This window comes from Trichoderma breve, chromosome 1 (assembly GCF_028502605.1).
Source record: "Trichoderma breve strain T069 chromosome 1, whole genome shotgun sequence".
NCBI classification, from domain to species: Eukaryota; Fungi; Ascomycota; class Sordariomycetes; order Hypocreales; family Hypocreaceae; genus Trichoderma; species Trichoderma breve.
In genome coordinates, this window is record NC_079232.1 from 7,341,545 (window position 1) to 7,356,668 (window position 15,124).

General features: G+C 47.2%; 5 protein-coding genes across 5 annotated transcripts; 2 read left to right on the forward strand and 3 right to left on the reverse strand.

Moving 5' to 3' along the window:
• Positions 1 to 801: 801 nt before the first annotated feature.
• T069G_02166 (e1-E2 ATPase domain-containing protein) lies at positions 802 to 4,269 on the forward strand (the record flags this gene model as incomplete). Its single annotated transcript, XM_056169376.1, has 4 exons — positions 802 to 1,162; positions 1,226 to 3,106; positions 3,191 to 3,282; positions 3,337 to 4,269. 4 exons carry the CDS (start codon positions 802 to 804, stop codon positions 4,267 to 4,269), a joined length of 3,267 nt encoding a protein of 1,088 aa, XP_056034692.1.
• Positions 4,270 to 4,723: 454 nt separating this feature from the next.
• Positions 4,724 to 6,625, reverse strand: T069G_02167 (TAP-like protein domain-containing protein; the record flags this gene model as incomplete). Its single annotated transcript, XM_056169377.1, has 6 exons — positions 4,724 to 4,855; positions 4,935 to 4,995; positions 5,054 to 5,138; positions 5,254 to 6,303; positions 6,364 to 6,538; positions 6,605 to 6,625. The coding sequence occupies 6 exons, from the start codon at positions 6,623 to 6,625 to the stop codon at positions 4,724 to 4,726; spliced, it is 1,524 nt and encodes a 507-aa protein (XP_056034693.1).
• A 706-nt stretch (positions 6,626 to 7,331) lies between these two features.
• On the forward strand, positions 7,332 to 9,120 carry T069G_02168 (fungal zn(2)-Cys(6) binuclear cluster domain-containing protein; the record flags this gene model as incomplete). Its single annotated transcript, XM_056169378.1, has 3 exons — positions 7,332 to 7,435; positions 7,524 to 8,721; positions 8,797 to 9,120. 3 exons carry the CDS (start codon positions 7,332 to 7,334, stop codon positions 9,118 to 9,120), a joined length of 1,626 nt encoding a protein of 541 aa, XP_056034694.1.
• Positions 9,121 to 9,155: 35 nt separating this feature from the next.
• On the reverse strand, positions 9,156 to 10,307 carry T069G_02169 (NADH:flavin oxidoreductase / NADH oxidase family domain-containing protein; the record flags this gene model as incomplete). Its single annotated transcript, XM_056169379.1, has 1 exon — positions 9,156 to 10,307. The coding sequence occupies one exon, from the start codon at positions 10,305 to 10,307 to the stop codon at positions 9,156 to 9,158; it is 1,152 nt and encodes a 383-aa protein (XP_056034695.1).
• Positions 10,308 to 11,870: 1,563 nt separating this feature from the next.
• Positions 11,871 to 13,170, reverse strand: T069G_02170 (uncharacterized protein; the record flags this gene model as incomplete). The annotated part of the gene is made up of 5 exons (XM_056169380.1): positions 11,871 to 12,319; positions 12,379 to 12,443; positions 12,507 to 12,889; positions 12,953 to 13,057; positions 13,141 to 13,170. The coding sequence occupies 5 exons, from the start codon at positions 13,168 to 13,170 to the stop codon at positions 11,871 to 11,873; spliced, it is 1,032 nt and encodes a 343-aa protein (XP_056034696.1).
• Positions 13,171 to 15,124: the final 1,954 nt, after the last annotated feature.

Genomic DNA, 15,124 nt, shown 5'->3' on the forward strand with positions numbered 1-15,124 from the left:
TTGCTGCGTTATTTTCAAGATAGGCCAGTCGCTTGCATTAGCACAACAGACTGAGTACAGATTTATCCCATTCGATGGAGATGTGGGATTAGTCTCGAACGGAGGCCTCCTTCTGACCTCATCGAAGAGGCCTCCTTTTAGCAATTCAGCCGCTTAAAGATCTTACTATCATTTAAATCACTCATAAAACAATAGATATGTGCATAACTAGGCTGCTATTGAGTTTAAAAAGATATGCTAATAACCGTGCCAAAGAGACATAGACAAAGGAGGAGAAGAAGAAAAAGAGGAAAAGGTGTTAGAAGAGCATGAATTGTGATTCAGATGGATTTATGCACCATACATTTCAAGTTGCATAACTAGAGAAATTTTAATCTTTCAATAAAGTCAACCATCCTTTGTGATAAATGTCTCCTCATATGCCAGACTAGTTCAAAAGTTCTCAAGTTGATGATTGTTTTGAGTTTAATATTGTAACTTATGGCGCAGATATCTGCCCAATCCATATGTATACTATCATACAGTGATGCAGCATGAGATACATTTCGAAAATCACTCATAATGCATTTCAGCTCCCCCCAGACTGGTCAGAATTGGGCAAAGAGTGAGGAGAATCAACGTCATATCTTCGGTGTAAGCCCTGCTTGAAATACCAGACCTCTCCATCTGGATGCATTTCCTATATAAATGATTATCCTCAACCTCCTTCTTGATGCATTATTCAGCCCAAAGTGTTTAAAATTTCTTCTCTAAGTCCATTACCACGTCTCCAACACTTTACTTCCTCTTGTCAGCGGTAAAATGGCTGCTGGTACTCATGACGATAGCGATCCTGAAAAGGGTACGGCGAAAGCCTCCGCTCAAACCAAGGGCGATCATGGCCTAGGTATTGCTGCAAAGCGTCGAATCCGATATTTTGATGACCAAGATGAGATCCAGCCGGTCGATCCTTTTCCTGCAAACAATCATGGCAAACTCAAAAGAAAGGGCTCAGCCTACTCTATCCACTCTCTGTCCAGTATCCGGAGTGGCCAACGGGTGGTTGATCCTGCCTCTGCCCTCCCTGTCTTGTACCGAACTATGAGTATGGATCTGGCACGGACGCAGGAGAAATCGAGTGTGACCATCAAAAAGACGGAAATTGGAGACAAGGCTATGGCAGGTAAGTTTGTTTTTCAAGGCCAGCTACAAGGCTCATAGAGACTGACCCACCGGATTTTAATAGAGCTCGGAGAACTCGAATGGCACACTATATCTATCCAAGAAGTTACCGATCGACTGGACACATCCGTCGAATCTGGTCTCTCAACTCAGGGAGTCAAAGATAAAACGGCAGAATTCGGTGCCAACACTCCAACCCCGCCGAAGTCACAATTGTTTCAGAAAATATTCTTCTATCTCTTTGGAGGCTTCGGCTCCATCCTCTTTGGCGGAAGCATTCTTGTCTTTGTCTCATGGAGACCACTTGGCGAACCAGCCCCTGCAGTGGCCAACTTAGCCTTGGGTATTGTCCTAGCTATTGTGTGGTTAGCGCAAGCTGCTTTCAATGCCTGGCAAGATTTCTCCTCCTCGAGAGTCATGAAAAGTATTACGGGCATGCTTCCTGAAGACTGCAGTGTTCTTCGTGATGGGAGCAAGAGATTGGTTCCAGCATCTGAAGTGGTTCCTGGAGACCTTCTCTTTTTTAGTGCCGGCAATAAGTTGCCTGCTGATATTCGATTCGTCAGTGTGTCCACTGATGCCAAGTTTGACAGAAGCATCCTCACGGGTGAATCTGATCCACTGTCCGCAGTAACTGAATCCATGGAGAGCAACTACCTCGAAACTAAATGCATCGGAATGCAGGGTACTCATTGTACATCTGGAAGTGGCCTGGGTATCGTCGTCGCTACTGGCGATAACACAGTTTTCGGCCATATCGCGAAGCTGACAAACAAGCCCAAGTCTGGTCAAACTCCACTTCAAAAGGAGATTTTCAGATTTGTCCTCATTATCGCAACCTTGATGATACTCATGGTTGTAGTCATTGTTGCTTTGTGGGCTGGCTTTATTCGTCACAAGTATCCCGACTACATCTCAGTATCGACATTAATCGTGGATTGTGTCAGTGTGGCCATTGCCTTTATTCCTGAAGGTCTGCCAATAGCTTTAACAGCTTCACTCACTATCACTGCGGGAATTATGAAGAAGAATAATATCCTCTGCAAATCGCTCAAGACAGTTGAGACCCTTGGCACTGTTTCAGTGTTACTATCGGATAAAACAGGAACTCTGACCAAGAATCAAATGGCTGTAACAGACTGCCTCATTAGCTCCAGCGCCTTGACTGCCACAGAGGCTATTGAAGAGATAGCAGAGGAATCCACTTCACGCAAAAAGGCTGCCCTTACGCAGCTCCGTGTCACTGCTGCAGTGTGCAATGCTGGAGAGTTTGACCCCACAACCATCCATCTTCCCATCGCTGATAGGAAGATCATCGCCGATGCGACAGATCAAGCTATTCTTCGCTTATCGGAATCGCTGGGCCCCGTCAATAAGTCTCGCGACTTATGGATTAAACGATTTGATCTCGCATTCAACTCAAAGAATAAGTTCTCCTTACGCGTCAGCTCTCCCAGCGTCCCCTCTTCCCTGGAATCCACACTTTCTGCTTCCGAAATCAGTGGCTTTGATTCTCAAAAGGATTACATTTTGATGATTAAAGGTGCACCGGATATTCTACTGTCTCGATGCACAAGGTATGTTGGCGAAGACGGCGAGGTGCACAATTTCGACGAAACTACCCGCATGTCTATTGAGGCAATCAAAAACTCATGGTCGAGCCAAGGTAAACGTGTTTTGGCTCTTGCGCGCAAGACTCTTCTTGGTACCGCAATACAATCGAATCCAGAAGACAATTCGTTCGAAAAAGAAGCTCTCGAACTTGCGCGTACAGGCCTCACGCTGATCGGACTCGTGGGCATCGTGGACCCCCCACGAGAAGAAGTTCCTGGTGTAATTGAGACTTTGCACCGGGCTGGTATTCGCACTGCCATGGTTACGGGAGATTTTCAACTCACGGCTCAAGCCATTGCTCGCTCTTGTGGAATTATCAGCGTTTCGGACCGTGAGGTTCACACTGTTGATGACCTCCCCCGCGTGCCTCCCAAAATCGAGCCCAGAAAGAATCACAAATCGAATCATCTCCCAGACGAAACCAAGGCGATTGTCCTCACAGGCCAAGACTTAATGACGCTGCTTCCACACCAATGGCACACTTTGGTCACAGAGTATTCGGAGATTGTATTTGCTCGAAATACGCCGGAGCATAAACTTCAAATTGTGCGGGAATTCCAGTCGCATTCATACGTCGTGGCCATGATCGGAGATGGAGTGAATGACGCTCCAAGTTTAAAACAAGCAGACATTGGTATATCACCTGCATCTGGCTCCGACATCGCCATTGAGGCCGCGGACATGGTCTTGTTGGACACATTTTCCGCTATTCCCGAAGCCGTGCTCTATGGTCGTGTAGTATTTGACAATCTCAAGAAAACGATTGCATACTTACTACCGGCTGGCTCCTGGTCCGAATTTTGGCCAGTCTTCACAAATGTTGCTTTTGGCTTGCCCCAAATCTTGTCATCATTTCTCATGATCATTATCTGCTGCTTCACAGACTGTGCTACTGCAATTTCTTTGGCTTATGAAAAGCCAGAGGCAAATCTCATGCTTCAGCCTCCTCGGGACGTTGTCAATGATCGCCTCGTCGACTGGAAGCTTCTCCTTCAAGCTTACGGTTTTGTTGGTACATTGGAGACGGTCCTCTCATTCACAATGTCCTACTGGTACCTCCAGCGAAATGGGTTGACTTTCACCTCGTTGTGGTTCTCATTTGGCTCAATTCCAACTCCCGACGGACAAACCGCTGACGATGTCGCCACGCACTTGACAGTCGCATCTTCTGTCTACTTCATCACCTTGGTGGTAATACAGTGGTTCAATGCAATGGCACTGCGTACGCGCCACCTCTCCATCTTTACACATCCACCACTCTTTAATCCTGCGACTCAAAACTGGCTCCTTTTCCCTGCTATCTTGTTTTCCCTTACTATCGCTTTAATATTCACATTGGTTCCTGACATTACTTATCTTGGCTGTGCCCCAGTTCCAGTTGAGCACTGGTTTATTCCTATGACTCTGGGTCTTGGCTTATTGTGCATTGATGAGCTAAGAAAAATGATCAAGAGAAGGTACCCCGGGGGATTCATCGGGAGAATGGCTTGGTAGACACTCACTTATCAGAAGATCAGCAAACCTGTCTTTGAGTAAAGTTTTTTAATCATTTTAATGTCATTTTATTTTAATATCAACATTTTTTGCGCGTGGGTTTGTAAGGGCGCCACATGCTGACAGTGTACCACTGGCTCCGACGGGTCGCAAGCAAATTCTGGATCCTCTTCCCAGACAAGTACATTCTCTAACGATTGTCTTGGGCATTCTACGAAGGATGAATACAATCCTGCCGTGGTAATTTACAGTACTATATTGAAAACCATGTAATTCATAGCCAGGTCTAAAGCTGGCCTTCCGGTCGCCTGGCATAGCTGTGTAATAAACACCCTAGCAGAAAGTGAACCCCCCCTCCAAGACCCAAACAAGATACCCAAATAATACATATAGATAAGACAGATTATCCAAGTTATCTCTTGCCTTAACAGGTAGCTGACCTTAAATCCAGGCTCTAAATCGGGCTATCTATGAACGGTGTGTACTGCTGCGCGCATGTAGTGTTGGATGGTGGAACTATGCCCTGAAGATATGCCTGAACATGTTCAAAGTAACAATCTGAACCACCTTGATTGACGACCGTATGCTGCAATCGAGAGAAATAGCCCACGAGTAAGCTTAAATCCTGTTTGAGATGATTGTGTGACTGAGAGTTAATAACATACCCCAATACCTTCTTGCAATAGAAGTACAGACTTGGGAAATCGGGAAGACGTCTTGCGCGCGCTGTGAAACTTTCACGTTAGCCAAATGCCATGTGGTGAGACAGTGGGTCGAAACATACAATGACAAGGGCGTTATAGGATCGATGGTATTACTCGCAACCAGAATGGGGAAGGGTGTAGGCTTGTCTAGTCCAATTACTGGGTCTGCAAAAAGAAGAAGCTAGTTAGATTCTGCGCCCAATGCGAATATTCATCTCCAGAAAATGACTAGAAAAGAAAGAAGTGGTATAAAGAGAGACAGATAAGAGGGTTGCCTTACTTTCAATCACCATGCGATCAGGCAATTGTGGTCGGATGGATGTACACAATATTGTTTCCACGACGATGGGCCAGATGTCGCCGATGTACTTGCTCTTGGAAGCGGTGTACTCAGCGTAACTTTTGAACTCTTCGATGGTAGCAAGCTTGTTCGTCCGATATGAGTCGGCGCACTGGATAATGCGGCCAGCGTCGGACGTAATATCCAGACTGCTAAACATGCCCGCAAGAGCGGACAAGTTCCCGTGCTCAACCTCGTGTAAGATGTCGGCCATGCCTGGGAAGGACAATATTGGGTTGTAGATGGTAGTGACAAAAAGAGCCTTCAGGTCTGAATAAGTGACGAGCGTCGGCGTATCTCGACTTGGGACTCCGCTTATCGGGACCGGATGGTTCTGAAGCTGACGGATGATGCTGTTCATTCTGGCTGTGATGTTAGCCGGCGTGGGTCCCCAGAAGGAACACTTTCCAGGGCCTGCAGAATGGCATAAGCTTGAGAATTTGTCCATGGTTTCGTCCATTTGGTCAACGCTATCCTTCCAGGTATTATCATAGTATTGCTCTGCGTCCAAAACACCGTCGAGTATCATTCGCTCAACTCGGTCGGGAAACATGGAAGCGAAAGTGGCGCCAACGACAGTGCCGTAACTGATACCATAAAACCACAATTTGGCGTCCGAAGGTGTCTGACCTGCCAACTCGGCCTCGGCTTCTATAAACGTGAGCAAATCCTGAGCAACTGCCGGTGTAGTTACATAATAGCCATGGGGTGACTCGTTCTCGACGGCATTGTTGCACCAGTCTCCGTAGATGGAACTTGAATAGTACTGTTCTTCAAACGAGGTTGATGAGACGTTGGTAACGCCCGTCCTGTGCAGTCGGTTGAAGGCCAATCTTGCTTCCGTGTTTCCCGAGAAACAGTCGACGGTTAGACCACTGTTATTTACCCCACGAGGATCATAGGAGATGACGTTGTATTGATCTCCAAACATTGCACCTGCAAGAGCCTGGTTTGTGAGGAGGAGATCGACTCCAGAGCCACCCGGGCCGCCTAACGAAGCGTCAGTTCAGTCACATGTAATTTTAGTAAGTGATCCTATCAATGCCTTACCTGGGTTGATGATGATGCTTGGGGACTCAATGGTGACATTCTTCCCAGCCAGCTTTATGAAAGCGATTGACGTCGTGCCCAGACCTTTGTTGGAGTAATCCAACGGAACTTCGAGTTTAGAGCACGTAAAGTCATCGAAACACGGCGTCCACGTGAGATTGGCTGATGGTACAATCTAGATGGCTAGTTAGAAAGATTGAGCACTTTGAAGGAAAGTGATTTGGCGAAGTTTAAGACTCACACTGTCAAATCCATAGACCATGCCCGGATTATGCGAGCAATTGGCTTTGCATCCCAAACTGGTAAAAAGAATGAGCACATTCACAATTCGTCTCATCTTTAGCTCCATAATGTATCTCGGTGAGTTTTTATTGTGTTGCTTGCAAAAAAGAGATAATATTCATGATTGCAGTCAAAACCATTGCGATATCAGGGAGCTACTTATACCTGCTGAATTTACTCCGTACCAAAAGACTTGCTTGTCTGGCACTCCGCTTGTACGAACTAGCCAATCACTCTCTATTGTAACACAGCCTGGTTAACTATAAACCCCCTTCTCATTGTAACTACATGATTAATATGACAGGGTAGAGTAGCAATGCTCTGTTGGTTGACACCGTTGTATTTGGATAGATAGCATCAACTTGCGGCCCCTCGTGTCCGTCACTGAGCCACGTCAGCCGCGAAACGGTTTCAACCCTGGTTGTTTAGTTGCTTAGTTAGGAAATCTCGTTTCCTGATGCCCCGCCTGTACGAACTAGCCAATCAATATCTGTCATTGAAGATACTAGTCTCTATTAGGATTTGTCCGATTGGTCCATGTTTCCGCTCTTCGGTCTCTCCAGGATTCGTTTATATACCGTCCAACTTCATCATCGCGAAGGATGGGTTAGATGACTTCCCCGCTTGTACGAACAGACAAATAGACAACCTTCTACTTCAGAATTTGCACGGCTGGCATCAACGTGATGGATGAGATTAAGAGCAAAAGCGCCAGGGCAGCTAGTCAAGCATGGAGAAGCAAGCCTCGCAAGTTCGCTCCAAAGTCAAGGCTCGGCTGTAAGACTTGCAAGTGAGTCTCATCCCCATGCATTGTTACATTGCCATCAATTGTGATTTCAGACTCGGGAACTGACACTTGACCTCGGTGCATCTCTCAGAATAAGACGAATAAAATGCGATCTCTCCCAGCCTTCATGCATGAAGTGCCAGTCCACAGGTCGCACCTGTGATGGCTATAGTGAAATGCCCTACGCTTTCAAGGCCGACATTGCATCAAGTCATTATCATGGGGAGAAGCCCAATAGGGCAGACAACTGTGACAATTACAACCCTAACGCTACGATCTGTGCGTATCAGGCAAAACAATGGCACGCAAAATCCCATGACCTGAGTTCGCACAACCTCGGGCCCCTCATGGTCTTACCAGCCACCGGGCCAGCGCAAACAGAGGCAATGTGTTTTTTCGAGTATATTTCGATCAAACATCTGAACGAATATCGTTCGAATAAAACGTGGCGGAAGACCCTCATGTTCTTCTCCCAAACAGTGCCATCAGTGCGATATGCCGCCACTGCATTAGCCTTGGCCAATCGAAGCTACCTGGATCGCGATTCTAGGGGCCGTTTGCACCAACCTTCGCTGAATAAAGATGCCTTGTTTTACTATAATCGAGCCATTCAGCTCCTCTTGAACCAAGATTCTGGAGACAGCGACGAGACAACAGCAATTACGCTTTTGGTCTGCTACCTTTTCACCTGCTTTGATCATCTGGCGGGTAACTACGTACAAGCAATGAAGCACTTACGCGGGGGCGTAGAGCTCTCTCGCAACATCGACAAGACTATCCTAGACAACAATGCATATGATGATGCCAAATCCCCAGCAGTTCGTACGCTTATCTGCCAAGTTACAAGACAGATCCGTCGCCTCGATACGCAGGCTGCAACTTTTCTCGTCGATTGGACTCCCATTGATGTCCAAGAGACACTCATACCTCATCATCTGCCCTCTAACAATGACTTTTCATCCCTCGACCAAGCCGCCGACCACCTCCAGATCCTTGTCGCTCGTGTAATGGGACTGCGCAATGCAGAGCAGGAAATGTTCTTCACGGGCGAGATACCGCCATCTCCATTGTCTTCAATCAAGGAAAATATTCTCACGGAGTTGGAAACGTGGTCAAATCTCTTTGAGAACACTCTGCAGCGAGGCAATCCCTACGAGACCGATTCTGAAGCCTACCCTCTCATATCACTACTGCGCCTACAATATATTATCGCGTGGGCTTTGCTCAGTAGTTATGGGGCTGGCAGAGAAATGGAATATGACAACTTCCTGCCCCAGTTCCAGCAATGCGTAGCTTTAGCGGACGATCTAATAGCAGCGCATGAGAGGTATTCAGGGTCTTTAAAGCCGACTTTTACACCGGAGATTGGTGTCCTTCCCGTCCTCTACATAATTGGAGTCAAATGCCGACATCCCGTGGTCCGACGCGAAGTGTTGAGTATCTTACGGCGGCAACCGATACGAGAGGCGATTTGGGATAGCATCTCTACTGCCAGGGTGGTTGAGCGAGTAATAGAGATTGAAGAGGGTGGACCTGAGAAGAGGGAAATGATACGGAATATGGAGCAAATCGCTGTGTGGCAGAGACTTGAGGCTTTATCTTGGATACAAGAGTCTGCGGTCAGAGTAGACATTACCTATACGTTCTGCACACGAGAAGGAATGCATAATGAGACTCTCATGGTATAACATCTAATAGAGTAAGTCTAGGCTATTCAATTAGTTTATGCCAAGATATTCTCTACGCCATGCTTGCTGGCCTCTTCCCATTCCTTGCTGAAATTATAATCCAAGTACCCGACCTTTGACTTAATCGCGTAGAACAGATCGCGGTTATACTTGTTTGGCTCGAGCCCTCGTCTGATCCTGAAGGGCAGGTCGGGCGTAGCCAAAAAGTACCGACCAAAGACAATAGCGACATTCCTGTCTTTATACTGACCATCAAAAGCCGCCTGAGCATCTTGGGGCTTCCAACCACCAGCAACCAAGAAGGGAGCATCATCTCCCCAGATATCCAGCATGAAATCGACCTTCTCAGTGCCGTGACCAGCGTCATCACCTGCAATTCGCGACTCGACGACATGAAGATACGCCAGATTCAAGGCCTTGAGACCTTGAACCAGCGCAGAGAATTGAGAATACGGATCGGCCATCTTCATGCTCTGGAAAGTCGAGAAGGGGCTGATTCGAAATCCAACTTTATCGGCCCCGATAGCATCGGCTGCCGCCTTTGCAACCTCTAAAGCAAATCTATTCCTCTTATCAATCGAGCCACCATAATCGTCGGTTCTTTGGTTCGAAACATCCTGGATGAACTGATCGACGAGATAGCCGTTTGCACCGTGAATCTCAACACCATCGAATCCGGCTTCAATCGCGTTTTTAGCCGCTTGACCGTAATCCGCCACAAAGTTCTGGATCTCTTCATAACTCAAAGCTTCGGGTTCCGGGTGTTCGCTGTCCATGGGGATATTGCTTGACGAAACGATCTTTATGCCTTCCTTATCGGCGACTTCTTTGTCTGCTACGCGGCCCAGAGCCCAGAGTTGAAGGAATATGTAGCTTCCCTTGGCGTGCACAGCGGTGGTGACTCGTTTCCATGATGCGATTTGGTCTTTGCTCCAGATTCCAGGGAGGTTGGAGTATCCTGCTCCACGGAGCGAGACGGCTGTCGCTTCAGCGATCAGGAATGTGCCCGGAACAGAGGCTCGTTCAGCGTAGTAATCTGCCACAAATGGCAAGGGGACATGGTTCTCGTCGTTGCGGTAGCGGGTCAATGGAGCCATGACGACGCGGTGTTTTATTTCCAGGTTGCCGATTTTGAAGGGTGTGAAGAGCTGTGAAGGTGCAGCCGCATCTTTAGCGATTGATCCCATGATGACTGCGGTGTATTCAGTTCAAGATTGGGATCTAGTTGTTTGTGAGGATTGTAGAGCTGAAACAAAGTCGAGTTGGTATGATGCAATATAGTACAGTACAGAATAGGAAATGCAAAAGAGGACAACCTCGACATAACGAGGAACCTAAGTTTAAATATGGCGATTTCCACCATTAAGCCGAGTACATGTACGATGGTGGGTCCATCATATGCATTGAATCCATGATGGTACGCCAAAGATTGCATGTTTTCGCTCCTGATTGATCATCATTCTTGGTATTCAGCGACATGTTCGGATTACCAATCATTATTCAGCGCCTTTGTTGATGGAACATTTCGAATGGTTTAAAGTGGTCGGATTTCTCAGCTTGTTCCTTGGGTTCTAAGACTGTCCAATCCTAAGGAGAATATAGGCATGATAGGGTAGCACCGTAAACGCAATGAGAGATAGGTGCCAAATATTCTAACCCGAGAACGGATATAGGTCTCTATTCAGCTTACTAAATGATATAAAGATATGGAATGCTTAGGTGCAACCTCAGATGCTGCATAGACAGTATGGAGGTAGAAACCTTGGTATCCATATTCCACGCCGAAAATGGATATTGGTCCCTAGTCAGTTACCTGGCAATAAACCGGGATATAGCAAGAAGGCTTACGATGCTTTGTCAGAATAAGCGCCTGTGGTTGGCTCACTAGTCTAAAAGGCAATGTTGATGAGTCTGCGAAGTTGCTAGTTGAAGCTAGCGAACAGGTCTTCAACCGTGTGGAATAATTGGGCACGATTTTTTTTTTATTATATAATGATCTCAAAGTCATAAAGCAAAACCACAGCTTTCAGCCCTATTTTCATCAAGACATACCTCCTCCTACGTCTAAGATGTTTAAGCTCTACTTCATCAAGTCGTACTGCGACTCAGCGCAGTACACTCAGATGCTACTTGCGGAGGGGTTATCCATTCCAAAATTTTCAGATACTCATCTTAGAGGGCAACGATACTGATTCGAACAATGGAAAAAAAAATTCCCCCTCGCGGACAGGAACAGCTGATGGCGCAGGATTACGGCACATCTGACTGTGAATACACCGCAAAGCCAAACATCGCCCGTAATTGTGTACTTGCCACTTCAAATCTCTCGCAGCATGTTTTGCTCACAAGCGAGTTAGCTAGAGTGGGCCGCCTTTCGAACGCAGAGCCCGTGGCAGGATACATGAGCATGAGTAGCTTGAATACGGTACGAACGAAAGTAGGTCTAACTTTTTACAGTTCTTTAAAAATTGTATAAAAGCTTTGCAACTGGCATAGCTGGGGCGCTAAAGGTTGGCTTCCACAGCGTAAACATTGGGTATTTCTATATATGATACAAACTGCGGATCTATTACAGCAGCAGTAGGGAATGACTGTATCCTGAGACCTGCGCCTCTTCCGACCAACGTAATTATGTTTGTTGTCATTCCCCGCCGCTCTGCTGGATCTGCCTGGGGTATTATGTCATGACAACTAGCAAGCAAGAAAATGCAGACAGCCTGCGTGGTGAGCTCTATCGTTCGGTAAGGCGTTCAAATGGTCTCTTCGGTAATGAGAAAGCTTTTGACCTTCGACCCCTCCATCCGAAGCTCCTCCTCGCTCTCGTTATCTGATCCGCGTCCTTTCGGCTTCCATACGGACTTGGGTCCAGCGGTGATTGTTGTTTGGAAACCTCCTTGATATCCGTTCACCAACTTTATCTGCCCGTCTTCGCTCGGATTTCTTGCCTCCTCATCGTCGTCTTCGTTTCGGTTAAAAGTGGCGAGGCTGAATGGGTCGCGCGATCCTTTCTTTTTCGAACGGCTAGTTGTGTTACGGTTACTCGCAGAACCGCCCGGGACATCTCCAGTGGATCGCATCGTCGACCATCCCAGCTTGGCCGCAATCTTCCTAAAGAGCGGTCGGAGGGTAGCAAGACTGCCGGCCGTGATGGCTAGGCCTTGCTCGGTAGTAGACCAGATTGCAATGTCGGTGGTCGCCCCTAAAAACCGCCTATTAGTCAGAACTCGTGGTAATGGTAGCCACAAGGTAGCAACCTACACAAGAAGTCGATGTTCTTAAAGTCCTTTACATAGGGAAATCTGACAACAACTGCAGCACTCGCACTATATCGAAGATATTTAGTAAAAATTTGGCACAAGGGATGAAACAAGTCAGACAGAACGTACACGCATGCCATAAGCATGATAGGGATCAATGCAATCTTGGTCCTGCTGTTCATCTGAAGTTGCATGATGAGGACAATCGGAAGCAGTGCAAAAGTAAAGTCGCAGATGACGCTGCAAGCACTGTAGATGTAGGTGAGAATGATGATGACGTCGATGTTTATGCAGGATCCATGTCCAGTCTTGTCCCAGAAGTAAGAGACCGGAGCGCACTGCAGCATTGTAACAAAGAAAAAGACGATGCCGGTGACGACGGTAACCAGCATGACGCTGCCAATGATCCAGGTGTGTATCCGCTCGACGGTGATTCTCAGCAGGAAATATCCGATAGAGATCTTTGTTAAGATCATCGTCACGCAATACCAGATGTAGCAAAAATACCAATACTTCATGCGACATGTTAATCCCTTTGCCACGATCGTATCTATAGAAGAGAAGTGAGTACACACCTTCAACGCTTCTGATATATCCTCCGGTTGGAGGTCCCAGTAATGACGGCCGGTACCATAGTGTACACCGGTGGCAGCAGAAGCACAGAACAGTACAAATGATATCTGCGATTAGGGAGGAGTGAGTAACTCGTAGTTGCGGATTGCGTTGATACGAATTCGTGCCTGGAAGTTGGGTTGCTACATACCATGGCGAAGATCATGAGATAGTCATCCATGCCGAAAGCCTTCACGAGGCTTATCCGAACATAGCATCTTAAAACTATGGCCGTCAATGAGAATACCAACAGCACCGCTATCACAGCAATGAGCTGTGGGCCACGATTCGGAACAACCTCAGCCATTCCGTCTCACGCTCTCCGGCAGCTCGGTCGGTCGGCGCTGGTTGTAAATGGAAAATGTGTAATCAAAGCGGCGTCTAGAAACAAGCGGGAAGTAAAAGTTGGCTTCTGTACTACATGTCTTATAGCATCAACAGAAGGGTACGAGTAAAGTTTTCGTTGCGCATGAGTAATTTACGTTTCTATTTTGCCCCTGCTCGCAGTCGACATTGCAGTACACGGGCGAACGGGGTGCGCCAGCGCATAGTCCCTAGTATTATACGGCCGACTAATATATAAGTTAGCATGCTGATCGGCGGCCGATATGCCTTTTATAACGGAGCATTCCCTCCATCTTCTCAAGCTCGCTTTGCTCGTCTCAACAGTTTCGAGAACTTTACACTGCCGCAGTGGCGGCCCTACGAGCGTTGAAAAATCGGAGTTTGGATATAAAACTGGGGAACCAGTCAGGGATACCACGAGTCATGTCAGGGGATAGCAGCCACTTGCGGAGATACTGGATTCCAGCCCTGAAGGAAGCGATTTTCGGCCAACTGCAGCCGAGGCACGGTCCATCCCCTCACGAACCAGGAGGTTCAAACATCGAAACATTGGTTGTCTTGGTATCAGGATGGCATCGCTCTCCAGATAAACGGGCCGCCCACGCTGTAGTAGATGTTCACTTCATCAACTAGCAGTAATACGAGTAGTACGAGTATAGCCCCCCAACAAATTGCTGGAAAGCCCCTAATTATTGTGTCTTGATTTAATTCCGGGAGCTGAAAAGAGAGGTCCACTGCCACAGCTTCGGTTCGGTAATTTAGTGGCGTTCCGTGTCCGCCCACATTCCCAGTGCCCCTATCATGAGACGAACCGCCTCACAGATGGAGATAGCAAGGGGGGAAATCTACCGTATTGCCCGAGTCAAGATATCCATTGATCTTTATATCAGTGGCTCCTAGCGGTCTGACCCAGTGTATTTGCGCCCGTCTAATTCCCCGTGGCGAGGCGATTAGCCAGACAATCTTCAACTCCATTGTCTCTTCTCCTAACTGCAGATAAGCAGATCGCATCGCTTAACAAAGTGATGAACAGATTGTGTGATGCAGAAAAGCTCTGGAATTATTCCAGCACATGCAAAAAGCAGCCCAGTGCATCTACAGTTAGACCAAGCTGCCTCGGTTACAGCTTCGTGTCAATCCCAATTAGCTGGAAGCTGCCATCAGCGCCCTGGCTAAAGACGCCCAATTAGCCTCTTGGTCTAGACCTACTCAGGGCTGCGGCCGCAACGGTCGCCGACGAATTAATTGGGGACGGAACGGGCGGCGGCGACGGCCTACTTCGGTTTGTGGCTAGATTGCGAGAGAATCTACGGAATATTGACGGAGAGTTTTTGGCTTTTGGAGTAGGGTTATCGATAAACGGTTAAATAACATGTCTTCATTTCACAGCAACTTCTGCCGTTGCTTGTCACTTTCAAAGATGAAGCGGGATCGAAGAACTATGCTCAAAGCAGCAGCTGTGTAGCATCTTGGCATCCTTCAGTACCTGGCAGATGCGGGGAAGATACCGAGTTAGTACAACTTCCGTAGTGGAAACAATACGACACTAGAAACCGGTCTTCCACTTAAAACAAGAAAAAAAACTTACGTATGTACGGAGGTACGGAGCACTCGCCAATAAGGCAGTGGAGGGTTTTCTTTCTCCTCTTCTTCAAAGAAGGCGCTGTTCCATAAAGAGCTAAGGGGAAATATCATCACTTCTCAGATAAGGTATAGCAGCATCCATTATCTCGATCATCTCTTTCTCGGCTCTTTGCTTCACTCTACGCATATCAGTATAGATATCCTGA